The sequence below is a fragment of the Peromyscus californicus genome, unplaced genomic scaffold (genome assembly GCF_007827085.1).
Source record: "Peromyscus californicus insignis strain IS unplaced genomic scaffold, ASM782708v3 Scaffold_14__1_contigs__length_90479793_seg_2, whole genome shotgun sequence".
NCBI classification, from domain to species: domain Eukaryota; kingdom Metazoa; phylum Chordata; class Mammalia; order Rodentia; family Cricetidae; genus Peromyscus; species Peromyscus californicus.
In genome coordinates, this window is record NW_026294436.1 from 51,000,146 (window position 1) to 51,027,316 (window position 27,171).

The window sequence follows — 27,171 nt, forward strand, 5'->3', positions numbered from 1 at the left end:
CCGGCCGGGAAACCTCCTTCGGGCGCGCAGTTCTCCCGGTACCGGGGCCGGAACCCCTCCGCGACCCGCCGAGCGGAGCCGGGAGCACGCGCCTTGGCCGGATTGCGGGCGCCGCCGCCCCCAGCGGAGCCGAGTTGGGATCGCCCGGGGGCACCCGGCCTCGGCCGCGGCAGGGAGCCCTGGAAGGGACCGGGCGGGGCGGGAACGCGCCTCCGCCTGGCTCCGGAGACCAAGTCTTAGAGTTATGGGGACAGTGATCTTCCCCCGAAATTCCCACGTTTTCAGCACTTTGTGCTGAAGCCACTTGATAGTCAATTCAGCACAGTCCCCTAAGCACCCCTATGGCCGTCCCCTTCTGCCGCGGGAGGGGGCTGAGGTCCAGAGACCGTAAGTGGTTCACTTAAGGAAGTGGAGCTCCCGGAAGGACCCCCGCGCTCCTGGAAGGTGGGACAATAGGGATCGGGGGCGGGGAGAGGGACTTGGGGTGGGTGGGGTGCACGGTGGCAACGGGGCCGAGCTGAACCGCCGGTCCTACTGTCCTGTGGGTCCTACTGTCCCGTCCTGCAGCACTCTGGGCTAAGGTCTCACGCGGGTTAACTTCTCAGCAAGGCGTCCGGACTGGGCTAGCCTTAGTCCCTGCTCTCCCGACCCCCCCATCTTCCTGTCTCACCACGCTTAAGGCAGCGCTGTAGAGATTGCTCGATTTCAAAGCTTTCTTCCCTCCTTAGGCTATCATGGATTCAGTCCCTAGGGCCTTTGTCCTGTACCCTGGTCAGACTTCTTGCCCTCTCATTGGCTCGTGCCTGCTTCTCTGCGCCTTCCTCCCTTCCTTCTCTCCCACTACTTCTTCTTCCTCTTCCTCTTTTTCTTCCTCCTCTTCTTTTCTTCTTCGTTTGTTCTTTCTTTTTTCGAGACAGGGTTTCTCTGTGTAGCCCTGGCTGTTCTGGATCTCGCTCTGTAGACCAGGCTGGCCTCGAATTCACGGGGATCCTCCTGCCTCTGCATCCCTGGGATTAAAGGTGTGTCACCACCACCCGGCCCTCTCCCACTTCTTAATGCTACTCAACTTCCCTGTATCTCAAGTCCCTATAGTCAAGGCCAGCCTGGGCTATATGAGCTCCTGTTTCAAAAAGTATTATTACTCCAAAATTCACACCCAAAGTTAATTGAAACAGGACAGGAAGTGCAGTCTGAAGCACGCTCACACCGATGAACAATAAAGGTTAACCAACAGATAGATCATTTTGCTGGCAATAGATACATATGCAAACACGTGTCGGAAAACGCTCACGAATAGTAAATAAACCATTTTTGTTAACTTACACACATCTTGTATGCAACTTAAAGGAAGTATAACTGGAAATATTTCTATGTAAAATCCATAACGACCAAGCATAGTGCTACCACAGAGGCAGAGGCAGAGAGGTAGGTATGAGTTCCAGGCCAGCCAAGGCTACATAGGGAGACCCTGTCTTTAAAATAAGCAGATAGATAGATAGTTGGATAGATAGATAGATAGATAGATAGATAGATAGATAGATAGATAGATAGATAGATAGATAGATGATAGATAGATCACATTGAAATACAAATTAACAGTCTTACACACCATTCTCTCAGGAACTCTTAAGAAAATAACCGAGTGATTCTTGTTAGAAATGCCCTGTTTCCCTTCAATCATTTCTGTTTTAACTGGAAACAGATCTACCCACATAGTTTTGGAATCTTTGAATCCCCACCTTTCATAGCATAGCAAGATAGCAAGCATTCTCCACTGTGGCCAGACCCTGCTTTATTCAAGATGTACAGTTTCTTTAGAAAACTGGGATGGTCCAATGTTGCCAATGAGAAAGAACCACCATAAATAAACCTGGCATAAAAACTAGCTCACTTTGTAGGGGTGCCCACGTCCCCACTCCCTGTACTGTTACTACACATCTGCGTGGACTCTCCAGGTAAAGCAGCCACTCCCAGTATAACTAGCACTGACTTTCCATCCCCCAGGGACAGACTGTTTATCCTAAGCCTAAGAGGTCACGGTCTAGTTCTCTTTCCCACTCTTTTCCGGTGTAAATATCGATTGTTTATTCATTTCTTCCATACTGGTTAATGCACTTATTTTGATAAAGTATTGAAAAGCCTCCACACATTCCTGCAGCTGGCTGGATTTGACACGTGTATTTCCTGGTAGTCCTTAGACGCTTGTATACTCTTTTGGCCAACACCACCCAATTTAATTTCTCGTATTTCTTCCATATCAGAAGCACTTGTCATATTATAAAGGAGAAAAGCTGCCCTCTCACTTTCAACAGGTATAACCCCATTTGGTTTCAGATATCTCTCAAATCGGTCATGTCTTCTATCCAGTTTTAATTTGGTAGTCATTGCCCCCAAAAAAGAGACAGAAGGGGAAGATGGCTCAGCGGTTAAGAGCACTGTCTGTTCTTGAAGAGGTCCTGAGTTCAATTCCCAGCAACCACATGGTGGCTCCCAACCATCTGTAATGAGATCTGGTGCCCTCTTCTGGCCTGCAGTCATAAATGCTGTATACATAATAAATAAATCTTAAAAAGAAAAAAAAAGAAGAAGAAGAAGGGGAGGGTGGGAAGGGGAGGGTGGGAAGGGGAGGGTGGGAAGGGGAGGGTGGGAAGGGGAGGGTGGGAAGGGGAGGGTGGGAGAGGTGGTTCAGTGCCCGCCACCAAGTCTGATGACCTGAGTTTGATCCCCAGGACTCACGTGGTGAAAAGGAGAAATCTGACTCCTGCAAGTTGTCTTCTGACCCCCACATGCATGTCCACACACATATATGAACACACACTAAATAAATAATTTTGAAAGAGAGGGAGAGAGAGAGAAGGGATGCCAGACCTACGTTAGGAAAGAACTGCTGTCCGGTGGGCACCTGTCCCTGCCACGGAAGATCCTGCAATCCCTCTCTGTTGTACAGACCTTTTTCTCCCTCCTACCCCGCACCCACTTTTAAGATTGGGGCTAGGGATGTAGCTCAGCTGGTAGAGTGTAGGCTAGTATGTACAAAGCCCTCCATTTGGTGCTCAGCATCTTATAAAACAGGAGTGATGATGCATGCCCGGATCCTAGCGCTCGGGAATCGGAGACAGGAGGGTTAGAAGTTCAAAGTATTGAGTTGGCCAGCCTGGGATATTGGAGAATCTGTTTTGGCACAAAACAAAGACGCACTGAGAAAAATTAAGATAAGCAATATTTTTTTTAAATCCTTCTTTATTTGATTTTATGTTTGTATGTGCACCATATGTCCACAGTGCCCATAAAGGTCAGAAGGTTGTGAGCAGTCTCATAGGTGCTGGGAACCAAACCCAGGTCCTCTACAAGAGCAATAAGCACCTTACCTGCTGAGCCATCTCTCTAGCGCCAAGATAAGTTACGTTTTTAAACCACAAAGAAGATAGGGCTTGGAAAACTGTGCATTTCAGTGTGTCTACTCAAGAATGAATCGGACACAGCCGCAGGCATCACCTAGCAGCAGGCCCTTTTGTGCCTTTCCACCATATGCTTCCAGAACTCATCAAGAAGACAGTTTCTGCCACCCCTGGGAGGTCAAGGCCAACCTTGATGCGGAAGTGCCTAACGCCACCCAGCTCTCTGGCTTCTTTAGCGATCAGACAGTCGTGGTTAGTATAAGGGATCCTAGTGCCTGAAGATGCCACTGTTTTCTTGGGGGGGCATGAGTTTCCCCACCTTAGTAGCACCTACTCTTTGAGCAGTAACCGTGAAATCATTCTAGAATCTTGTTTTTGAGAGCTCGTCAAAAGGTAATTCAGTCCACTCATTAAAAAATGTTTTGGCCAGGTGGTGGTGGCGCACACCTTTAATCCCAGCACTCAGGAGGCAGGGGCAGATGGAGCTCTCAGTTCGAGGCCAGCCTGGTCTACAGAGTGAGTTCCAGGTATTCTCTCTCTCTCTCTCTCTCTCTCTCTCTCTCTCTCTCTCTCTCTCTCTCTCTCTCTCTCTCTCGCTCTCGCTCTGTGTGTGGTGTGTGTGTGTTTGTGTGTACATTCGTGCACGCACACACCTTGGTATATGTGTAGGGGTAAGGGGACAACATATCGGAGTCAGTTTTCTCCCTCCATCATGTGAATCCTGGGGACTGAACTTAGGCTGCCAGATTTGACAGTATGCGTCCCACTACCCCCAAACCACTCATTCTTTCAGGGTGGGCACTGATTTTTTTTGTTTGTTTGTTTTGTTTTTTGTTTTACAAGACAGGGTTTCTCTGTGTAGCCCTGGCTGCCCTGGAACTTGCTTTGTAGACCAGGCTGGCCTCAGACTCACAGAGATCCTCCTGCCTCTGCCTCCCGAGTGCTGGGATTAAAGGTGTGTGCCACCACTGCCCCGCTGTGGGCACTGATTTTATAGGCTGCCTGATTTCCAGTAATTTCCTCAAGTTTCTATGTAAAACTATGTCATGAAGAACTGGAGTCATCACTCACCCGAGGACCCAGCAAGGTCAGAGCTGACCTCCGGCTCCAGGACTCTGCACCTGTGTACCTGGCCTTTCTTGAAAGAGCCCAGAAACGGACACACGTGAGATGACAGAGGGGCTTACATTTTATTTAGCCTAGCCTGGCATCAAATTCACCATGTAACCCAGGCTGGCCCTGAACTCAAGGTAATCCTTCTGCCATTCTAGGCAAACACTATACTAACTGAGCATTACATCCCCAGCCCATCATGGCATTAATCTAAAAGGCCTAACTGGAAGATAATGCCTTTCTAATCATGTATCCTTTACTTGACATGTAACTACCTAGTTGACTGAGCTCAGGCCCAAACCTGTATGGCTGGTTTTGTTGGTGGTCGTCTCTGTGCTGGAGTGGAGTAGGCCCTGTACCTTCTTATGGTCACCCAGTGTTCTGACTAGTTTTATGTCATCTTGATACAAGTTAGAGTCATCTGAAAGGAGGGAACCTCCACTGAGAAAATGCCTCCATCATATCCAGTTGTAGGGCATTTTCTTAACTAGGGATTGAGGTGGGAGGGCCCAGCCCTCCTCCATGGCCTTGTCTAAGTTCCTGCCTCCAGGTTCCTGCCCTGTTGGAGTCCTTGTCCTGACTTCCTTCAGTGATGACCAATGATATGTAAATTTCAGCCAAATAAACCATTTTCTCCCCAAGTTGCTTTGGTTATGGTTTCATCACAGCAATAGGAACACAAAAACAGCCAGTTAACTAACTCTATACGAAGAACTAACTCTATATGAACCAATGTCCTGGTCAGTTTTTATTGACAACTTAGAGTCACCTTGGTTAGAGGGAACCTCAACTGAAGAGCTGCCCAGATCACACTGACCTGTGGCTGTAACTGTGAGATATTGTCTTGACTGACGTAGGAGGGTTCAGTGTACTGTGGGTGGTACCCTCCCTAGGCAGGTGGGCCTGGGCCGTAAAAGAAAGCTAGCTGAGCAAGCCAGGGAGAGTGAGCCAGGAAGCAGCATTCCTCTGTGATGTATGCCTTGGTTCCTGCTTGAGTTCCTACCGTGACTTCTTTCCGTGATGAACTGTGACCCGGAAGTGAAAGGCAAATAAACCCTTTCTTCCCCAAGTTACTTTGGCTCAGAACGTTTTTGTCACAGCAACAGAACCAGCAGACCAGAACAAGCAGCATCTTCTAAATTTGGCGGATTTCTTCCTCCTCCCCGTTCCTGTAGGAAGGATGCAGTTTGAAACTCAAGTTGAACTAGAAAAGCCATGAAAGGTCATCTCACTCTTCAGCTTGTCACTGTGAGACCAAAATGAGCCATCTTAGAAATAAGACCAAAATGCTTTCACCCAAAAACTAAGGCCTAAGATTTCTCCTTCTAGGAATAGGCGAATAGTTACTGAAACAAGTCAGTCCAGATTCCAGAAACCAGGAAGTGTAAAAGTACAGAGTCACAAGGTAGTCACGAGGTAATGACTGCCGGACTATGGAATGTCCTCTCCCTGGTTTCCAGGGTAACTGACCACAGAAGTGTCCCCACCTGAGGGCAGCCAATGAGAAATGGTGGCAGGTAACCACTCCCTTAGAAGTAAGATTAAGCCATGATTTCTAGAAAGCCCCTAGACACAATCCAATCAGAACTGTACCCATACTAGCACCCCTAAATGATGTAACCTTGTGATTTTTCCCTTTAAAAACTGAGCTTGCAGATAGGTGGGCGCTTCCTCCAGCCTCCACTGCATTGGATGTATTGGATGAAGTCCCTGCCTAGGCCTGTATTGCTTTTGGATATCCAGAATTAAACCTTGCTTTTGCATTCTGGCATGCTCATCTTGGGTGGTCTCTCTGGGGGTCACGATCTGGGCACAACAGTCACTATGGAAAAGTCTGTTTTCTTTCAAACCTTTAAAGCAATCCCAATGAAACAACATCTTCCCGGCCTGGTTGTGACAATGTGTTACCTAAGACACAGACAAGCTTTGTGCATGTGCATGTTAGTGTGTGTGTGTGTGTATGTATGTATTTGAGACAATGAAGCCCAGGATGGCCTCAAACTCTTTGAAACCTTCCTGCCTCAGCCTCCCCAGGGAAGGGGTTACAGGAGTCACCATGCCTAGCTTCAGATAACCTTCTTTAAACCTAAGTATTGTCTCTAGGCATGGGGCTGAATGCCTTTAATCCAACACTCAGCACACAGGAGGCAGCGGCAGGAGAATCTCTATGAGTTTGAGGCCACCCTGGTCTACAACATACTCTCCAGGACAGCCAGAACTATAGAGAGACCCTGTCTCAATGCGTCCCCCCAAAACAAAACAAAAAACCCACGCAAATGTGGAATCCTCCCTAGCCACCATGGAAGTACAGTACTCAGTCCTGGGTGTTTCAGAAAGAGAGCACAAGTTGCCAGAGAACAGGAGGGTGTCTGCCCTTTAGAGACACCCTGCCAAGAGGCTCCTTAGTAATGAGAACCCCTGGGAATAGGGCTGTTTTCATAAACTAGAGCAAATGATGTAAGTGGCAGCGGGCTGAGATTTGGGGACATGGACAAAGCTACCTTGATGCCATCAAGCATGCCCCTGTGGTGTTACAATGATACCACATTTTAAAGTTGCTCCTTTCTCATCTTCTACTACATGCTTAGTGCCTTTAGGAGAGTACAGTTTCTTTTCATACCTACAGCCTGCCCTTGTTTTTACATACCTTTGCCACCACACATAATCATAAATTATCAGAGCTATCATGCCCTGTACCCACAAAGCATGAGTCCCATGAGTGTAGAAACAGTCCACTGAGATGCACAAATAAAACCACGTACACTTCAAGGGGCAGATGCCCCTGGTTGTGAACGGCAAGTAAGTAGCCAATATTCAGAACTCAAAAAATGCCTGACACATACTTTTCCCCAGATCTGTTCAAGTTCAAAGTTTATATGTATATGAAATTGCCAGTCTTGACCAGGTCACAAGTTTATTACAACTTACAAACTATTTTGAAAACTGTTTTGAAAAATAATGTATCTCACATATTAACACTATCAGAAAACCTATAGACTGGATGAGAAAACTGAGGTACCACCAGTGACGTTGGCCTTTTTAAGTCTGTGAGACCGTTTTCTGAAGCCAGAGTTGGTGTGGTCTAATGGACTTCTGGGAAAACCATCCCTCTAGAAGGCAGGTCTGTACCCTGAGACATAGTCAACTCAGAATAAGGACCAACCCTGAAGATTTATCACTTATTTAACATTTCTTCAGCAGGAGTGCATGAAGAGGGGTGTGGATATGAGCAGGGGGATGGATAATCAGACCCTCCATTCCCACAAACCCTCCTTCATCTCCAGATAGAACACTAAGCAAAAGTTCCTGATAAAAAACAAACTGAAGACCCCAATTCAGACCTCCTGAGTCCAGGAGAAGAACCTGGCCTTGGCTTTGAGAAATGCTTACTGAGAACCTGACATGGTGATGCATACCTACAATCCAGAGGCAGAGGCAGTTCAAGAGCAGCCCAGGCTACATAGTGAGTTGAAGGCTACATGGTGATATTAAAAAAAAGAAAGGGAAAAAGAAAGAAAAAGCAAAATCAAACAAATACAAGCTTTCTAGAGAAGCTAAGAGGGATGCTTTCAGAAGGTGAGCTGAACCCTGGGCACTAAAGGCACCTCCCAGAGGTCGGACCGTGTTCAAGTGTAGCCTTGGGAGACTGCAATCCTGCTTGCAGCATCACGTAGGCATACTGCTGTTGCACCTTCAGGGGAGGAAATGAAGCACAAAGCAGCCTGGCTGAGCATCCTGCCTCTCCACAGGAGTTCCTGCACCATCTCCTCTTGGTGGGGGATGAGAGGGACCAGTCACCACTCCTTGTTATCAGCCAGATTACGTGACCAGAAACGCGCCAGCCCTTGGAACAGACAGGAACAAGTTTTGAAATGTTCTAATAAATATCTCTTGGAGTCTAATGTTTTTGAAATTGGTTGGCCCTTCCCCCCCTGGAAAGATCGTCTTGAGGGCTTTGATATGCTTTCAGGTCTTCTGTAACTTAGAGGATTTTACTTTCCACAAGTCAATCTTCTCTATCTACCTCAAGTTAGTTTTAAGTTACATCTGAGAACCATAAAAAGTTTAGAACAATGGAAAAGGCTGTAACTTTACAGAAATTGAACCAGAGCCTAGTCGGGGGTCAGCTGCAGGAAGAGGTGGGGGGTCAAGAGGATGACCAGTAAGCCGGGCGGTGGTGGCACACGCCTTTAATCCCAGCACTCGGGAGGCAGAGCCAGGTGGATCTCTGAGTTCGAGGCCAGCCTGGTCTCCAAAGAGAGTTCCAGGAAAGGCGCAAAGCTGCACAGAGAAACCCTGTCTCGAAAAAAACCAAAAAAAAAAAAAAAAAAAAACAAAAAAAAGAGGATGACCAGTAATGCTGAGGAGTGAGTCGTTCGTCACCACGGCAAATCGCTGCTTTAAATATGTTTTACTTTGAGTCAAGTCCGTCAAGGGACACACACTGAAGTTGATAAAACTCTACCGCCGTCAACTCTAATCTCCAAAGAGAAGACATTTGCTGCGGCCTACAGGGCATGGTCCACCCTGCATCCTGGGCTGACTCCAGATTCCCTGTGGATTCTGCTTCTGTAGTGGCTTCATGCGCTGCTGCTGCTGCTGCTGCTGCTGCTGTTGCTGCCATTTCCAAGGAGATGTCTCCAGTGGTTTCATCACCGGCACCATGAGCTCTTCATCACATTCGAGTGTCCTCGATGGGGATGTCATCCTGTGAACAGGGAAAGAAAGACCAACACTCAGAAGATCTCCTTGGGGATGTGAGATAAGGCAAAAATCATGAAGTCGGAGTGAGCCAGCAGGCAATGTGCCTGATTGTATTTATTCGCACATCATTTAATCTTCAAAACCTTAGGGGGGAGTTAGGTAGTTCTAGTAACTATGTTATAGGTGAAACAGTTAAGGCATTGAGAGAGGGAAGTGACTTTCCAGGGTCGCACAGCTAGCAAATGGTAGACTAGGAACTTCATCCCAGGGACCAGAGCTTATGTTAAATTACTTTCGAGGGCTAACAGAGCAGGAAGGTAATCCTTTAGCTACCACCTTACATTTGATGTCTATGTAACTTTTCCCTGCTCTGTGGGGTGTGTGTGTGTGTGTGTGTGTGTGTGTGGTGTATATACAGTTTCATGCAATATGTGCATAGTTGCACATACACATCTGTGTGTAGAGGCAGAGGCAGATGCTAGATGTCTTCCTAAGTTCTTGTCCATCTTGTTTATTTATTGAGGCAGAGTCTCGTGTAGTCCTGGCTGGCCTGGAACTAGCTATGTAGACCAGGCAAGCCTCAAGAGATTCACCTGCCTCAGTCTCCCAAGTGCTGGATTAAAGGTATGTACCACCATGCACTGCTTTGTCTACCCCCTCCCACCCTCTTTAAGAGTGGTGTAGAGGATCTGAGTTTAGATCCTCACATTTGCATGGCAAGAACTTTACCCCCTTCCTTGTGAAGGATGCCTTGCTCCATCCCTTAAACATCACATAGCCCTGCTGGCAGGCAGAGCCCACGTATTCTGTCTTGTTTCTGCCGCTGTGCTTTCCCCACTTTGAAGGCCCAGTCTCTCCCATGCGATGAAGACAGTCTGTGCTTCTTGGGTGCTGACTGAACAAGCGCGACCATAATTTATTTGATCAATTGATTTCTATCGATCAAAGCCACAACATGGGATCAGATTGGGAGTGGGAAACCACTTCTTATTGCATACTGCCTGTCTCTGCCAGCCCAAGGAAAGACACAGGAGAGGCCTGGGTGCCTGGGGAAATGCCAAGAGACCTCTCATAACTACTGTCACTGGGGAACCCTTTGTCCTGGTGTCTGAGGTGTTCTGACTCTAATCTGGATCAGACTTGAGAGGGACCTAAGGAGACAGGAAACAATAGTCCATGTAGATTAGACAGATAATTCACACAGACAGTGGTGCTTCACGAACAGTTTGTTCTTACAACTTGAACAGGTGCCTACTCAGTCAGCACTGAGGGAGCTTAGTGACCTTGGACAATTTCCAGGCCCACTGTACCTTCTGGTCTAAAACCAGGAGGGTGAACCAACTAGTACTGAAGTTTTGCCTCTCAGTGACTGGGGATGTGTGGAGAGGTGCAAGGCGGGAGGGGGGGGGGGGTTCTTCTTTATCTGAGCTGCTGTTTGTTGGAAAAGTGCTTCTGAGGTATTCTCTCCCTTGGCCAGGGCTCTCTGGGTTAGGAATACAGAGTATAAAGCTGGAGAGATGACCAGCGGGCCTACCCCATAGTTCCTGCCTGAATTTTGTTCAGGAAGCCACCCTCGACCTGAGACTCTCCGGAAATAAGAAGGCCCCACCAACTTCGCACCCAGGAGACCCCCACTCCTGAGGACCAGAAGAGGCGGTCAGTGAGAGGGTGGGAGCCCCTGCCGGAGGACTACTTGGACTCCAAGAGGACTAAGGATTTGGGCATTTATGGTAATATGGGGATTTAGTGGAATCTCCAGGTTCTAGAAGACTGTTTATTCTAAATCTAATATAAAAGAGGCTCAGATAGAAATGGAAAGTATTAAAGTGTCATACTCCCTGAGTGCATGTGACACTTTTTTTCTCCCCAATTTCCTTTGTATGATAAAACCTGAGGGCCTGGGAGGAGCATTCCCAGAGCAGTAACCCCTCTTGTACCTGGGCTCTTGTTCTGTCATTGGGAGTCATTTACTTCGAGCCAAGGAGACTTTACTCCTCTTTAAAAATTCATCTGTTCAGCTGGACATAGTGGCGCACACCTGTCCCAGTCCTCAAGAGGCTGAAGCAGGAGGATTTCCTGGAGTTCAAGGCCTCCTGGACTAACAGTGAGCGTCAGGACAGCCTGAGCTACAGAGTAAGACCTTGTCTCGGGAAACTAATCAATTAGCTAAAAGTCGTTCATTTTCTGTACACGTATTTTTGAAAGACCCACCCTGTTCTGGAGTCTACAGTAAGTTTGGAGGGCATACTAGAAGTGCAAGAGACAATAAAAATAGAGAGAGAGGAGCAGGTGGCTCCAGGCTTAAGAGCCCTTGCTGCCCTTGCAGAAGACCTGGGTTTGGTTTCCAGCACCCACATGGCGGTTCACAACCATCCCTAACTCCACTTCTAGAGGATCCAATGCCTTCCTTTAGCCTCCGCAGGCACTAGGCATGCACGTGGTGCACCTACACACATGCAGGCCAAAACATGCATACACATAACACGAAATAAATAAATCTAAAAAAATAAATCAACAAAACTCGGGAAAATGTCAAAGTAGGATTATGGGAGAGAGTAACTGTGGAGTGAGAACAGGTTTCGAGTGGTCACAAGAGAGGCTTTAGTGATGAGCATCAGCTGAGCTGAGACCTGAGGATAGGCTGGAAGGGGCCATCTGAGGATCAGGAAGAGGAGGGTTCTTGTCGGAGGGGCCTACAAAGGTTGGGCTCCGAGTAGGGAATGAACCTGGTGTGCTGCAGGAAAAAGACACTGGATTGCTAGAGCACAGCTCTGGGGAGAGCCAGGGAAGGAAGTGTGTGTCCATTCCAAATCTGATCTGTTTTTACAAAGCAGATTGCTGCAGACGTAATGAAGGATGTCAAGATGAGATCACACCGGCTTGAAGGCACATCCTGCATCCGAAGACTGCTCGCTTATGCGAGGAGAGAGGAGGAAATCCAAGACACACGGACAGAAAGGTCACAGATAGATGGAGACAAAGACTGGAGAGAGGCATCCTCAAAGCCAAACACTTAGGACAGCCACCAGAAGCTGGGGGAGGCAAGGAAAGATTGTAAGGGCTCTGACAGCAGCTGACAGAAGAGGGACAGGTTCTTTTTCAGCCCTCTGGAGGGGCTGTTTATTAATTTTGGTGTCTCTGACATTCTGAACTGTGAGAAACTACATCCCTATTATTTATTTGTTTGTTTGTTTGTTTGTTTATTCATTCATTCATTCATTCATTCATTCATTCATTCCGAGACGGGGTCTTTAACTCAGGCTGTCTTGGACTCACTATGTAGCCCACACTGGCCTTGAACTCATGCCGTCCTTCCATCTCACCCTGAGTGCTGGGGTTTCAGGCATGAGCAGCAGCACACTTGGTTTATTTCTGTTGTTTCAAGCCTGTGGTGCTGTGCCTAGAAACCTAACAAGAGAGGTGAGAAATCCTGCCAAGAGCAGCTCCATGCCAGTCAACTACCCATCGACCGACCCACGATGTGGTGACTGTGTAGAGAATGAATCTCATCGAGAGAACGAAAAGGGGTAGCTGAAGGGCGACCATAGCAGATGCACGTGGTGGCTGAGGGAGCGACAAAACCAGAAAGGAAGACATAAAGGTGACCGAGCTGAGGAAACAGTCAGGAACAGGCTGGGGTGGGCGCCCAGCTGTCCTCAGGGAGCTTCCAAGCCTGTACACAACCCGGTCTTCCCCTGAAGCAACAGGCGAGTTCAGGGGGGATTTCTGGGAGCCGGTGGGAGCAGACAGGTGGAGGGGGAAGGTCCAGGGTGTGGGGGCTGACAGAAGGGCAGGGACTGTGCTCTTTCCTTTCTCAGATGCAACACAGGACATTGCCTGTGACTATGTGGATGTCACACAAAGCCTCCTCTGAAGACCCAACCCAAGGCCACGTGTGCTTGTAAGTGTCCCCGATGTCTTGTCCCTGCTCTCCACACACAGACTCACCTCTGAACCCCAACAGCAGCACCCTGCACAACCCCCCAGCAGACATTGCCGGCATCTGTCACCCAGTTGTCAAGCCCTGCTCACTCCATGCACGCCCAGAAGTTGGCCCAGTCAGCTGGAGGCAGGCCAGAACACGAGACACGCTTCCCTTCTTGCCTCACAACAGAGACAGTCCGTCTCTACTCAGTCAGCACACGGCGAGGGGCCTGGTGACTTTGTTTCTGCACACGGAGCTGATTGAGCACCAGACTGGGAGGAACAGGACATGCGACAATGGGGGCAGCTCTGGCCACGATACGGTATGAACCATCAGGGCCACCTACCGTGGAGACTTCGTGATCATTCTGGATCTCATCGCTGGTCTCTACTGGGACACTGTCGACCCCTGGGCTGCAGCCGGGCTCTAGAGATGCCCTCTCCTTTTGCTTTGTCTCCAGCTCGGGGACAACGCTACCCTCTATTCTCCCAGAAGAACTTTGAGGGGCCTTCTCCCTGGCTGCTCCCTCCTCTGGTGTCTTCGCATCTGTGATTTTCTGTCCAAACCCCTCCTCTTCATCTGCCACACTCTCCTCAGAGGCTGTCCCTTCTGTGGCCTTCTCAGTGTCTGTATGCTCTCCGGATGCTGCCCCATTCTTAGCCTCTGTACTGGTTTGGGGGGGCTCTGGGGCCTCCAGACCGCCCTGGCCAGCTGTGTCTGGATTCTGTCCAGCCTTGTCTCCTGCATTGGCCTCCTCTGGGGTCCCGACCCGCTCTTCTGGCTTCTCCATGCTGTTGCTCCTTCGAGGAGGCTTTTCTGCAGACCCCGGGGTTCCCTCCACCCCATCTCCCAAGGCCTCTTGGTTGGGTGGGGGAGACCCGGGGGCCTTGTTCTTGCTAGGGAACACATCATCCCCGTTCTCTTCCCTGGTACCATTTTCCTGAGATGGTTCCACAGCCCTGTAGTCTCCAAGGTCCCCACAGTCTGACTGAGACCGTCGGAATCGCCGGGAGGGAGGACGTCTTTTAATTGAGCCTCTTGTCCGCACCTGGAAGAAGATGTGAGGGACTATTACCTTGAAAATAAAAAAGTGCTGAATGAACTCACTGACGGTCCATTAAGTTTCCTAGGAGGGTGTGAAGTTATTTGCTGTTTATTATAAATCAGAACCTAGAGCAGCATTTCTCAACCTGTGGGTCGAGACCCCACAGGGGTTGCCTATCAGATATCCTGCTTATCAGATACTTACATTATGATTCACAACACTAGCAGAACTACAGTTATGAAGTAGCAATGAAATACTTGTATGGTTGGGGGTCACCACAACATGAGGAACTGTATTAAAGGGTCGCAGCCTTAGGAAGGTTGAGAACCACTGCTCTAGAGGATTGTAAAACTACTTGGTAAGCTGCAGATTTTTCTCTCAGGAAAATACAAATGCTTTTCATCATTTAATAATTGGGGCAGGTATCTCAGTGAGTAAAGTGTTTGCTATGGGAGAGTGAGGGCCCGAGTTTGGAGTCTTGGCACCTATGTGAAAATCAGAGGCAACCCTTGTATTTGAGACAACAGATCCCTGGAGCTGGCTGGCCAGCACACTAGCCAATTGGTGAGCTCTGGGTTCAACGAGAATGGCCCAAAACACTGTAGATGATGTCTTTTTACAATGGCCCAAAGTTTGAACACCCCAAGTAGTTTCCTTGGGCACACCACAACTTACCTTATTGTAAGAGGGCAGGTGAGTACCTTCTGGGGGCTGGTCAAAGCTCACAGGCACCTCTTCTGCCTCACCTGGCTGAGACCGGATGCCAGGGCTACTGGGTGTGGAAGGGGGACTGTGAAATGGTGACACTATGGCCTTGAGTCCAGGACTTTTGGGTGAAGCCCCAGGCAGAAGAGCTGCTGGGTCAAAGGCTAAGTTGGCCTGTTAAGGAAAGGGAAAAGATGACGGCATCTGCTTTGTTCCCTCACTGGCCCCACAGCTGGTTGAGGATGCTCAACAGGAAACTCTGTGTGCGTCTCCCCAACCTCCAATTATCCTCCACTACACTATGGCTGCTTCTGGAAGCATGGCCTACCCATACCTGCTACCTGGCTCACAGGAGGCTGCCTTGTCGGGTGCTCAGATTACGACGAGGTAGATTCAATAGACACTCCAACAGCCCTGGCTGGGCACAGTGGTGTAGCCCCCTCTCCCCCATACAGGGTTTCTCTGTGTAGTCTTGGCTGCCCTGGAACTTGTTCTATAGACCAGCCTGGCCTTGAACTCAGAGATCCACCCACTTCTGCTGGGTGCTGGGATTAAAGGAATGTGCTCAGGAGACAGAGGTAAGCAGATATCTGTGAGTCTGAGGTCAGTCTGGTCTACGTTAGTGAGCTGGGACTACACAGTGAGGCCCTGTCTAACAACAACAATTACAACAGTAATAAGTGGAACAGCTCCAATGAGCAGTCACAGGGGCCCAAGGACAAGCTGCTAGCAGCACCTTTAGCTCCCAGATTCTTGCAGTATTTGGCATCCACATCATCTTCCCATCAGCCAACAGCATTTGCTGCCTATCAATGCCTACTGTATACAGCTATCACCTTTGCATGCACTCTACTCAGTCAGTGTCGGGCTCCTGAGAGGAAGGAAGGGGACTTAAACTTCCTGAGGTTCATGGCAGGCCTGCTTGTCCCTCAGGCCTCCAGGTAGAGTTCTGTCTTTGGAGACAGCACAATGGTGGATTCTGCACTCTTCAGGGTGTCTCTCTTCTGACCCCCTGGGGCATCACAATACAGTAGAACCAGATCAAAACGGATACAAGGGAGACCAAAGGAGGAGTTACTCAAACTAAAACCTAAGCGACTCTACAGGTTCGGTGGGGGGACATGTGGGAGACCCCAGATCAACCTTACAGACGGTAGAGCAGGAAGGTGGTTATGGAGGGATTATGTACTAACAATCCAGACAGGGCCTCACGAAGCCAGGCCTTCAACTCCCTATGTAGCCAGGCATGGCCTTGAACTTCTGAGCTTCCTGCTTCTGTCTTCAGAGTGCTGGGGTTGCGGGCATGCTCCACTATGTCCAGTTTTTGAGTGCTAGCAACTGAACTTTGAATTGAATTGGGTTTTCTGAACTCTGGCAACTGAGCTACATCACCAGTCCACAGATTTTTAGCGCCATCTGGGGGCACACCTCTTCCTCCTGCCCTTTACAGACGCTAACCTACACAGTCGAGTAGATCTGACTGGGCTGGTCACATGTGAGACCTCTCAGAAAGGGGACCAGCAGGAGAGGCCGGTGGGGCACCAGAAAGTCCCACACACCCAATTATATTTAACATAGGATCTTTCTCCTACTAGCTGCTATATGATCTTGAGCAAATCTAAATGCCTTTTCTGAGACTCGGGTCCTCTATTTGTCCCAACTTTCAGTGACCTCCACAGCCTTTTATGACTGATTTCTGGTGGCTCTCATGCATTGCTTGGCTAGTACCCCACACTCACAATGTCTCCCCTCCCACCCTCCAGCACTTCCCTGAGCCAAGACTGATGACCTTGAGAGGTCCCAAGAGTTGTTAGCACTCTCAGGCTACAAAGCATTGCGTGTGTTTAGGAAGGTAGCCCATAATTTACTGTGTGAATGCACAAAACAGACAGGACTGAGTCATGGGAAGAATTAAATATAGAAAATGCTCAAGCTAAGAAGCAACATTGTTCATATATATATATATATATATATATATATATATATATATATATATATATATATATTTTAAGTAGCCTGTGATGAGTACCAGGGAAAGGCTGGACCACAGGAGTCATGGGAGCGTGCATGAGGCAGGCAGGGAAAGGCTGGATGGACCACAGGAGTCATGGGAGTGTGCATGAGGCGTGCATTACACGTACCTGAAGCTTCTCAATCAGAGGTGAGCTCTTCACCTTGATTTTAGGTGGGTGGCTGGCGCTGTATGGTGATTTCTACAGAGAGCAAATAAACCCGAAAGAATCAAGTGAGCCGGGGGAGGAGAGGGGGCAGTCTCTTAACTGTCACCACCTTGGTGCCACACCCACTTACCTCGGCAGGCCTGAATGAGGCAGGCTTCCTGTATTCCCCTCCCCCCACCATTCCACCACAAGCAAGACCACTTGAGTTTGAGTTGAGAAGTCAGGGCAAACATTCGTACCACAGGAAGCCTCCCGTCCCAGGAAGAATGACTTCATTGTCATTAGGAGGAAAAACTACATCTGGGGGATCAAGGCCTTCACCTCATGGCCTTCTACAAAGCAAATCAACAATTGGAGGGAATTTCACAGGCAAAAGGCAGAAATGGTCATAAACAAAGCAATAAATCACAGGCTGGGGATAGAATTAGATAGAGGTATTATTAAAATCCCTTCACTGAATTAATATTTTGGACAATCCCACCCATGGCCTGGTTCATATAATTTTCCCAAACACTGAATACAGTTTAATTTAGCAGATACATGTGTTAAGTATCTACCAAATGCCCCCATGTATCATGCTAGTTCCATGACGATGAGTGTGATTTATTCTCTGCCCTTAACTGACAGCCTGTGGCTGCTATCTATTACGTATGCTCTGTTAATGACTTTCGTGATCAATGTATACCATGAATTTTTCCTGCTGTCAAATTATATATTTGTAAAAAGATTGGCTCCCTGTTTTATGTTAAATTCCCACTACTTTGCAAAAGTGATGGCAGTTGTATGATGATTAAATGATGGTGGAGAAATAGAAGATGATTTTCATGGTGACAGACAGGGCCGAGCACAGAAGGGGTTTTTCCAGTTTGGGACCAATGTAAATTACCTCCCCCCATCTCCATTTATGACTGTACTGGAACCATAGGAAAAAAATACTGCTGCTCTCTTGGTAATATTCTGAGGTATCTGATTATATTTTAGTTGTAGAGGAAGAGAGACGGACTCAACTGATCAGAGGCCTTTTCAGATGCCAGTGCCAAGGGAGCGCACGCTGCCGTGGGGCAGTCAATGGCTGGGACTCAGAGACCTGCCTCCTCCTGACTCCATCGTTGATGAGTGGATGGATGCCTGCTCTACCAAGATTTCGTGGCTATGGCAAAGAATGCTAAGGGCTTTCTTTCAAGCTCTAGATTGCCGCTGCCTCCATGAGTCTCCACTGCCAGACTCGTTCCTAGGGCAGTCAGTCTGTCATGGAGCCTTTTGTTTCTAGTGAGCATCAAGATCCTTCAGCCCCAATCGGGAGGGTCTTGGTTTCTGGGTGTCACCAAGGATTTCCTGTGTTTTCGTAAACTGCAGCAAAACTTTCTCTACCAAAGCTCACTTTAGGTAATATTATGAACTCTCCTAACTGTGTTTGAAGACAGTGGAAATCCAACAAACAGTGCCTTTTAACCACAGTGAGTGCTAGAGACCCAGCAGAAGTGGACTGTGGAACTAATGATTTGACTACGGAATCAAGTGCAACCGCTGGTGCAGTTCACAGGATGGACAGCAGAGGGCAGCATTTGGCTTATAATTTAATCACAGGCTCCAGGCCAGTGGCTGGGGCTAAGACAATCTGCAGAGATAAACTAGCTTGACATTCATACATTTTATGTATATGTGTATTAATACAACATTCCAACAGTGTATTATGACATCTAGAAGTTCTGGACCTGATAGTTTCAGGTGGATCGATATTCATGTCCTTTCAATATCCATCCAGTCATCCGGTTCTCTCAGAAAAGGTAACTTGTCACTTTGCCTACAGTCAGCCGGTGAAATCCTGGCAGCTGACCCCACATCTCAGGCCCAGAGGGTTCTAGGAGGTAAGGGATGAACTGATCCTTCCAATCCCTATGCACGAGCAACCTAGGGCAACCCGAAGGCTCTCAGGGTTCCTGTAGGTTGCATGTACTACGCAGGCGTGTGACCCTTCCACGCGGCTCTGCCAGGCGAACCGTGCCCTCTTTCTCTGACAGAGGTTTCATTCTGAAGTCCGGCACGGCCTGGAGCTTGCTATACAGACCAGTCTGGTTTCCACATGGCAATCCTTCCATGTCACTCTCTGAAGGGCTGGGATTATGATTGTGTGCCGTGACACCCCACTCTGAATTTCACGGCAAAAAGGGAGTCATTGATCCTGGGGGCGGTGGTGTTTGCATGAACACACAGCATCTCGCTCCAGAAGGGGTGTTCAGTTTAAACGCCACCTTCCTCTTCACATTACCCCTTGGCCATCACATGCCTTTAACTTCTGGGTTTCTTGCCCCATGGATAAAAGCTCTAAAAGTTTATTCTTATAAAGTCCGTGAAATGAAGCCGGACAATCCAATCACTACAAACCTGACTCGCTTCATCTGCTTTCCTTCCCACGAGCAAAGCTTCCCCACCCAGCCCCCACCTCACCCCCTCCGCACTCTTTCTCGTAATGTTCCTGCCCTTGTTTCACAAACAAGGAACTAGTGTGGGGCAATGACCCCTCTTGGGGCAAGCCTAGGTTATCAGGGGGCAGCCTCAGACGGCCACAGGCCACAGCGTCAGCCCCGCACCTCTACTGAGCAGAGGTGCCAAGCTCAGCAGGGAAGGGCGACAAGGAGAAGTTAACCCTTTGCAAAGAGAAGCTGGTGGTGGTAGCACTGGCTGGGAACGCCACGAAGCCATAGCATCATGGTGCCAGCGCCTGAGGAGACCCAACAAAATAATCAGTTTGTTAAACTCAGCTCTTGGGACTTCGCAGCTCACAAGACCACCCTGTGCGGTGGAGAGGGAGTTATTCCCAGAGCAGACGGGCCCCAGATGCCACCCCTATTTGACTGAGAGTAGCTATGAGTTCTCCGTCCTTTAAATTTTTTTAAAATTTATTTTTAACTAAATAATTTTTTATGCATACGGGTGTTTTGATGCCTGGTGCCCATAGAGGCCAGAAGGAAGGCATCATATTCCCCCTGGACCTGGAGTTAGAGATGGTTGTGAACCACCATGTGATGTGGGTGCTGAGAATCAAACTCCGCAACACCAATGAGTGCTCTTATCCACTGAGCCATATCCCATGTGCCAAGTCCACTGCTTTTTCATTACATGTATTCATTCATTCATTCATTCATTCAGTGTGTGTATGGAGTGTGTTTGGCACATACATGCCATAGCATGTGTATTGAGGTCAGAGGATGACTTTGGGGAGCCAGTTTTTTTTCCTTTGACCATGTGGTTGCCAAGGATTGAATTCAGGTCATTGGGCTTGGTGATAAGTAAGTACCTGGACCTGCTGAGCCATCTTGCTGGCCTGAGTTCTCTGCTTTTTGATGCACTTGTGAGCTTTGGGTTGACAAAAAGGCTTGAAAAACTATTCATCTACATCAACCGTTTTACTCTATAGGGGACCAAATGTAGGTCTGCCTAAGTCCACAGGGGCATTTGGTGCCTTTTATCAGGATGCTGATCCCCAGAAAGAAGGGGGGGGGGGAAAGAGGGAGCTGAAGTGGGAATTGGGAACTGAGCTGTGTGACTTGCTTGCTCTATTTCGGGCTTGGCCTCCCAGGCCTGAAGACAACGTGCAAATTGGTTTCTGGCATGACCATGGCCGTGACCACAGGGAAAGTTCATGGGCTGCTGGGTTGGGGCCTGCGGCGGCCACTCTAACAGCTACAATCAGATAAATAAGGCTGGGCAGGCTGCAGGCTGGGACTCTATTACTGGCTATGATCTATGACACCAGAGCCTTCATTATGCTGGCAGCTCTGGCTATTTATATCCGAGGCCCAGGAGGCCTCCTGTGTGCTCTGGTTTTCTTCCAGTGATCCTGAACAATAGCCAGCCTTTTTGAGGCTATGGAGGGACCGTGAACTTCTCCAGCATTATAGTTCTGCCTCTGACAGCACAGCCTCTCTGTCCAGGACCCTTCTACACCTCATCGAGACTTAGATCGAAAAACGGCTCTGGTCTCTGACTGATCCTTAAGGAGTCTTGGTGTGAGAGACTAGGGAAAGCTAGACTCCAAGGTAAAAGATCCAGGAAGTATCAAGAGAGACTCATTCTTGTATCTGAGGTGGAGAGACCCTTGGGCAGACGTCGAGGTCTAAACGTGTGGTGTTTGTAGCTCTTCCTGCAAGGGGGATGAAAGCCCACAGCCAGCATCTCTGATCCCAGGGTAGCACTTACCTCCTCACCATTCTGGCCCAGCTCTACCTTGGGGGGGAAGAGGGGGAGAGAGCAGGGTGGTCTCCTTCTGGTTGGTCTACTGGCTGGTGTCTAGAGGGAGAGTAACAGACGACACAGAGAAAAAGAGAGGGGGTGAATCAGGCAATAGAGAGGGAAAGGAAGAATTGGAAAGCGGTGTTAGGGATGATTAGAGATGTCTAGATGAGGAAAGAGTGGAGGTGGAGCTGACTGTCTAGAGACTGTCCTCCTGCTGAGTGGATTAGCGCTGGCCATTGCCTCCCTTCCCTTTCTGCTCAGCAATAATGTCCTCTTGCACTTAAGGTCCCCAACCTGAGTCAGCCTCTCAAGATGACATCCACAGTTCGCCTTTTTGGCTATGAGGCAGAACTAGTCTCTGAGTTCAGTGCCATCTCCACTGTCCTTTAGAGCATTCCTCTGTCTAGATATCCTGGTCGATTTTATTTTTAGTTAGGAAAACAAAAGCACAAAATCCTGTATGTAAAAGAGTAAGGCAGCTGAGCTGTCGCTGTCTGTGGGGCCACGGCAGACCCTTTCCATCTGGGGGCTCTCCCTTTTATTTCTGTTGTTGCTGTTTGACAGAGTCTCCTGTAGCCTGGGCCTAGCCTTGAAGTCCTTAAGTAACTGGGGATGACCTTGAAGTCTTGGTCCTCCAGTGCTGAGATCCCAGGTGTGCAACTCCACGCCCGCCATGCTCAGCTCACGCCCATCTCCCCCAACAGAGCTTCTCTGTGTGTAGCCCTGGCTGTCCTGGAACTCACTTTGTAGACCAGGCTGGCCTCGAACTCACAGAGATTCACCTGCCTCTGCTGCCTGAGTGCTGGGATTAAAGGCGTGCGTCACCTCCACCAGGCCTCAGCTCACTTCTAATGGGAGCCACATGACTGAGAAAATCCAGTCCAACTGTCCAAAGTCGTAACACTTTGAAAAAAAAAAAAAGCATTTTCTTTTTCAGCAGGATTCTTCTAGAATCTGCTGGTCCTACATTCCTGGTTTCTTTCTGGAATGTGCTTCCAAATTCTCAGTTCCGGATCTGATGCAGCCTTGCCGATCTCCTGCTTCTTAGGCTAGAAGCAGGAGTCGGGCGTGGGGACTTCTTTACTCTGAACCCATCCAGGCTGGACAAAGGGGTACAGCACCCATCTGTACTCATGAGGAAAAGGAGTCCACACTTTGCCTGTTTTTCACCCCTCCTCGCCACAGTGGGAGCCTGACTCTGGTAGGGAAGGATTCTGCCCAGCCTCAAGCCAGTGGTGGCACATTCCTCACATTCAGAGGGACCCTCTCTGGCTTCTCTTCCTAATTTGGTAATTGCCAAGACTCCTCCTGCCCTCTTTCTTCTCAGGGCCTGACAGGCTTCCCCTTCCTCCAGTCGCCTCCCGGAAGAGGACAAGGACGCACCAAGTCTCCAGACTCACCTCCCTGGCTACAGCTGCTTGCTCCTGAAACCGCCCAGCCAGCTGAGCCACGGAAGGCTGTGCTGAGCTGTCCACATTGGAGTTAGTCTCTGCGGCTCTTTCCTGGCAAACAGAAGAGAGGCACACGTTAATCAGCAAGTGTACACCCTGCTCTTCAAAGGGTCCCATGGGGTGCCACGAAAGGCACCCGTTTTGTGGTTCCATCAGGAATTCTAGGATGAGATATTTTTAACAGTATTTTGCAACTGGCTCCCATATTCAAGATTAAAAACAACTACACACACACACACACACACACACACACACACACACACACACTATTCATTCATCTACATTTAGTGAGTAGCTACAATGTACTGGGGTTCTGGAGACAAATAGAATAAGGCCTTGTCCTAGACAGGAGCTGAGGGACTGGAGGCAGTCAGGGCAGGGTCTCTCACTCCGCAAAGACCCGCCAGACATGGGAAGTGTCAACGATAGTCTGCAAACCTCTGTCCCCTGTTTAATGACTCTGAAAAATGGGGGGACAGTGGGGTGGCAAAATGCATTTGGAACTAGAGCCTTTGTAGGAAACAGAGAGAGCATTTGCCCTTCCTAGTTTTCACACCCAAATGTGTATGATTTTGTTTTCCCTACTTGACTGAATGCCTTAGGTGATAGTGACCATTTATTAAATTAATGAATGAGAGGAGAGGCAGGAGCAGACTGGCTGAGAAGGGGGCAGGCCCCTGGGACTCAGAGACCTGCTCCGCCTCTCTCATTGCTTCAGGGGTCCAGCCTCAGCAGGGGTGGTCCAGCCTCGGCAGGGGTGGTGCCAGCGTCTCTCCTTAGGCCACTCTGAGTTTGCTGACTGACTGTTTAATGGCTGCAGGGGTGAGGGGTAGGGGCACAAGCAGCAGGGTTGTTGTTATTATGACTGGCCGTGGGTCTAGCCTTCAGTCCTGGACATTAGTTTATTGATGTTTTAGGCCAAGATGCCTAGAGGGCATAGTCCATCCATCCCATGTGCTGCTTGTCACCATGACACAGGGTGAGTTACTGACCCTGGAAATGGCACTCATTTCTGCTACATACACGTGGTCTACGTAATAACCTGTTTTTGGATTTACTTTCTCTCTCTCTCTCTCTGATACAGGGTCTTGTTGTGTAAACTAAGATGACCTTGAACTCATGACCTTCCTACCTTTCCTTTTCAAGTGTTGGGATTATAGGTGTGCACCACCATACCTAGCTCCTTGTTTTTGCTTTTTAAAGTGTGTGTTGTGTTGTGTGTGTGTGTGTGTGTGTGTGTGTGTGTGTGTGTGTGTGTGTGTGGTGTGTAGGACAGAGGACAACTTTCAGAACTGCAAGCTGGACCCATAGCCAGTCATAATAATAACAACCCTGTTCCTTGTCCCTCCCCAATCCCCCACTGCCATTAAACAGTCAGTCACCAAACTCTGACAGCCCTAAGGAGAGACACTGGTGCCGCCCCTGCCCAGGCTCACACTGCTGAAGCAATGAGAGGTGGCACAAGCCTCTGGTTGAGTTCCCGCAGACCCCTTATCCTGTCCGCCGCTTGTGGGAGTCAGCCGGTCCCAGGAATTGAACTCAGGTTATCAGGCTTGGCGGCAAACACCTTAACCTGTTGAGCCATCTTGCTGGCCCCACCTCTTGGCTTTTTGGTGGTCTTATGTGCTCAATTCTAGAGCTATTAGGCTTTCGCTTTTTTGTTGTTGTTGTTATTGTTGTTGTTGTTGTTGTTGTTACCATGATGGTGATATTTCTTAACACAGGCGGAGAACCTCATCTCTCTCCCTTTGTCTTGGAAGGACTTTGGGTAGCAGTCTGAGAAACTCCATCTCTGCCTCTCCACGGGTATCATGGCGTCTGAGATGGATGGTGCCTCACTCCAGTAAGCATGCATCTCTATGCCACTTAGACCCTGTGCACAGACACTTCCACGTCCTTTTGGTACTAAGCGGTTTTTTAATTTGGTCCCTGCTACCTTCTGGCAACCAAGGGGAGTAAACACAGCTGACTGGAAAGGAAATTTGTGCAGAGGGAGGAAAGAATGAATGGAGCTTCAGACCTCCTGCTGTGAAAGGCTGTTCTAGGGCCAAAGTCAGGTACTTTCGCTCATCCCCACTCCAGTCTAAACACTAACGCTGATTTCAAGGAGGACTTCAAATGATTCACCTCTATTCAAGATGCCAGATTTCCCGAAAAGTTTCTGGGAAAGCCCTGGAAGCCTGGAGCCCATCCGAAGAGGCTGTTGGATGGGCTCAGGACTGGTCCATGTCTGATCCTCCCACTGGCCATATGAGGTGTGGTCAGAGACCCGTACTTCGATGTCCGGGAGCATCAGAAAGGCTTTAGGGACAGAGTGTGGTGAATCGAGCTGCCCTTGGCCAAGATGAGGGGCGATCGGTTTGTCCATCTGTCTAGCTTCCTGCTCCACACCAGCGTGGCCTCTGTCCACGGCTATTTATTACTCCAGCCCTGCTGACGGTGCACCCTACCTCAGCTTTCAGGCGCTGAAGGCTGGTGGTGCAGTAAGAGACATTCCAGTTAAAAATAGAGCCACAGGGGGACGTCAAAAACACCGGAACTTCTCCGTCTCAAAACTGTGTTTGGCAAGGGGCTCAGCAGCAGGGGAAGGTGAGGCTTCTGGAAGCACTTAGGGCTTACAGGTTGGGTGAAAGGGAAAGTTCTAGAACAGAGTTTGTTTCCTGAAGTCCCCTAGGCTAACGAATTCTCTTTAACTGACAAGGCTTCTCACCCCCACCTATCTCCAGAACATCTCCTTTCCTAAATTTCGGAATACTGACATGTGACTGCTGTGCATCACATTTAGCCAAGGGCACACAGGAGAAACCAAATGGGACTAGCCGTGGGATATTTGACCCTGACACCCAGCGAGGGCCACGAGTTAAGTGATATACCCCGTGAAAGCGCTTGGAGAACTGTGCAGGGCTGTTATGTAAGTATCAAAATGATTATTAGCCACTCAGCTGCACAGGTGTAGTGGAAGGAGGCAGCGTGGTCTTCAGGCTGGTGGCTCAGCCCACGTGAGGCTTGGCCGCCATCTTGCATTACACTCCTAGCCACAAAGCTCCTTCAGTGGGTGCAGCAGCTTGCAAGGCCATCCCAGGCTGGGGTCCCACTGGGCTCTGAGGTTGTTAGTAAGGCCACACTCCCAATGTCTCCTGTACTGTACCCCACCCTCATCAGGCCTTCTGTAAATCAAACTACTCTTAAACACACTGTGTAGCTGAGGATGATCTTGATCTTTTTTGTTTGTTTTTGAGACAGCGTTTCTCTGTGTAGCCCTGGCTGTCCTGGAACTTACTCTGTAGACCAGGCTGGCCTTGAACTCACAGAGCTCCTCCTGTCTCTGCCTCCTGAGTGCTGGGACTAAAGGCGTGCGCCACCACGCCTGGCGATCTTGAGCTTTTGATCTCTTTGCTTCCTCTCCCTAAGCGTTGAGATTACATACATCGACCACAACGCCCAGTCTTATGTGGCACTGGGAACCGAACCCAGGGTTTTGTGCATGCTAGGCAAGCACTCTACCAACTAAGCACCATCTGTAACCTATGTATTCTTGGTTCTAAGAAAGACCTCAGCCTGGCGGTGGTGGCGCACACCTTTAGTCCCAGCACTGGGAGGCAGAGACAGGCGGATCTCTGTGAGTTCGAGGCCAGCCTGGTCTACAGAGTGAGTTCCAAGACAGTCAAGGCTACATAGGGAAACCCTGCCTTGAAATAAAACACAAAAACAAAGAATGACTTCAGCATCTCTACCTTGTTCTAGGCATCCCCCAAACCCTCAGGCTCCCTGGATAAATACCTTTTTTTTTTTTCCTGGTTCTTAAAGTACTTAGCACTGGGCATGAAGTGAAGAATGTGCTCACCCAGGCTTCGTTCCTTTATCCCTCTCTCTTTCAGCCCTATCTGCCAGTGTAGGACCCCAGGCCCCTGCTCCTACAGCCCCTGACACCCTCAACTCACCCTGTGGACCACACCTGTTTGCAGCCCCAGCCTCCACATCATCCTTCTGGGCCTGGATCTTGTTCGCTACACCCTTCCTGCCACCAAGCAAGCCTGGCTCTGCCAGCTACCTTTGAGACCACAGTTGCAAGAGTGTCCGACTCTGCCGAAGCCAGGAAAAAATCACCTGTGGTGTTTTCTTTCCGTGTCTGTGGGGTTTTCTGAGTGAGAACTGAGGAGCTTATGTCTAGACTGTGTGGAACTTCCTGGATGATGTTGCCATGCTGAGTAAATACAGCTTGGAGGCTGCTGACCATCCACACAGTAGAACCTTTGTGTATGGTCCAGAAGGCCTGCTACCTCTCTGGCTCTGCCCTGCTCTCCACCCTCCTCGATGTTCCAAAATCAAAGTGACTAACAGTCTCTGGACCGCAGCGTAGGGGAACAAGGGATGTTGAGAAGCTTCATTGTGCCCAGGAATGAGAGGTCTGTGC

General features: G+C 49.1%; 1 protein-coding gene across 2 annotated transcripts in view; it reads right to left on the bottom strand.

Moving 5' to 3' along the window:
- Window positions 1-7,408: 7,408 nt before the first annotated feature.
- The window catches only part of Rcsd1 (RCSD domain containing 1), a 64,057-nt gene continuing 44,294 nt past the window's right edge, over window positions 7,409-27,171 (bottom strand). Inside the window, exons 2-7 of one of the 2 annotated variants that reach the window (XM_052737476.1) lie at window positions 22,707-22,808; window positions 21,271-21,360; window positions 17,032-17,103; window positions 14,861-15,064; window positions 13,487-14,188; window positions 7,409-9,219 (exon numbers count right to left, since the gene is read on the bottom strand). In XM_052737476.1, coding sequence (XP_052593436.1) covers window positions 9,187-9,219; window positions 13,487-14,188; window positions 14,861-15,064; window positions 17,032-17,103; window positions 21,271-21,360; window positions 22,707-22,808 — 1,203 coding nt within the window. In that variant the 3' untranslated portion in view covers window positions 7,409-9,186. The remainder of the gene's footprint in view (window positions 9,220-13,486; window positions 14,189-14,860; window positions 15,065-17,031; window positions 17,104-21,270; window positions 21,361-22,706; window positions 22,809-27,171) is intronic. The other variant, XM_052737477.1, reaches the window with a different exon arrangement.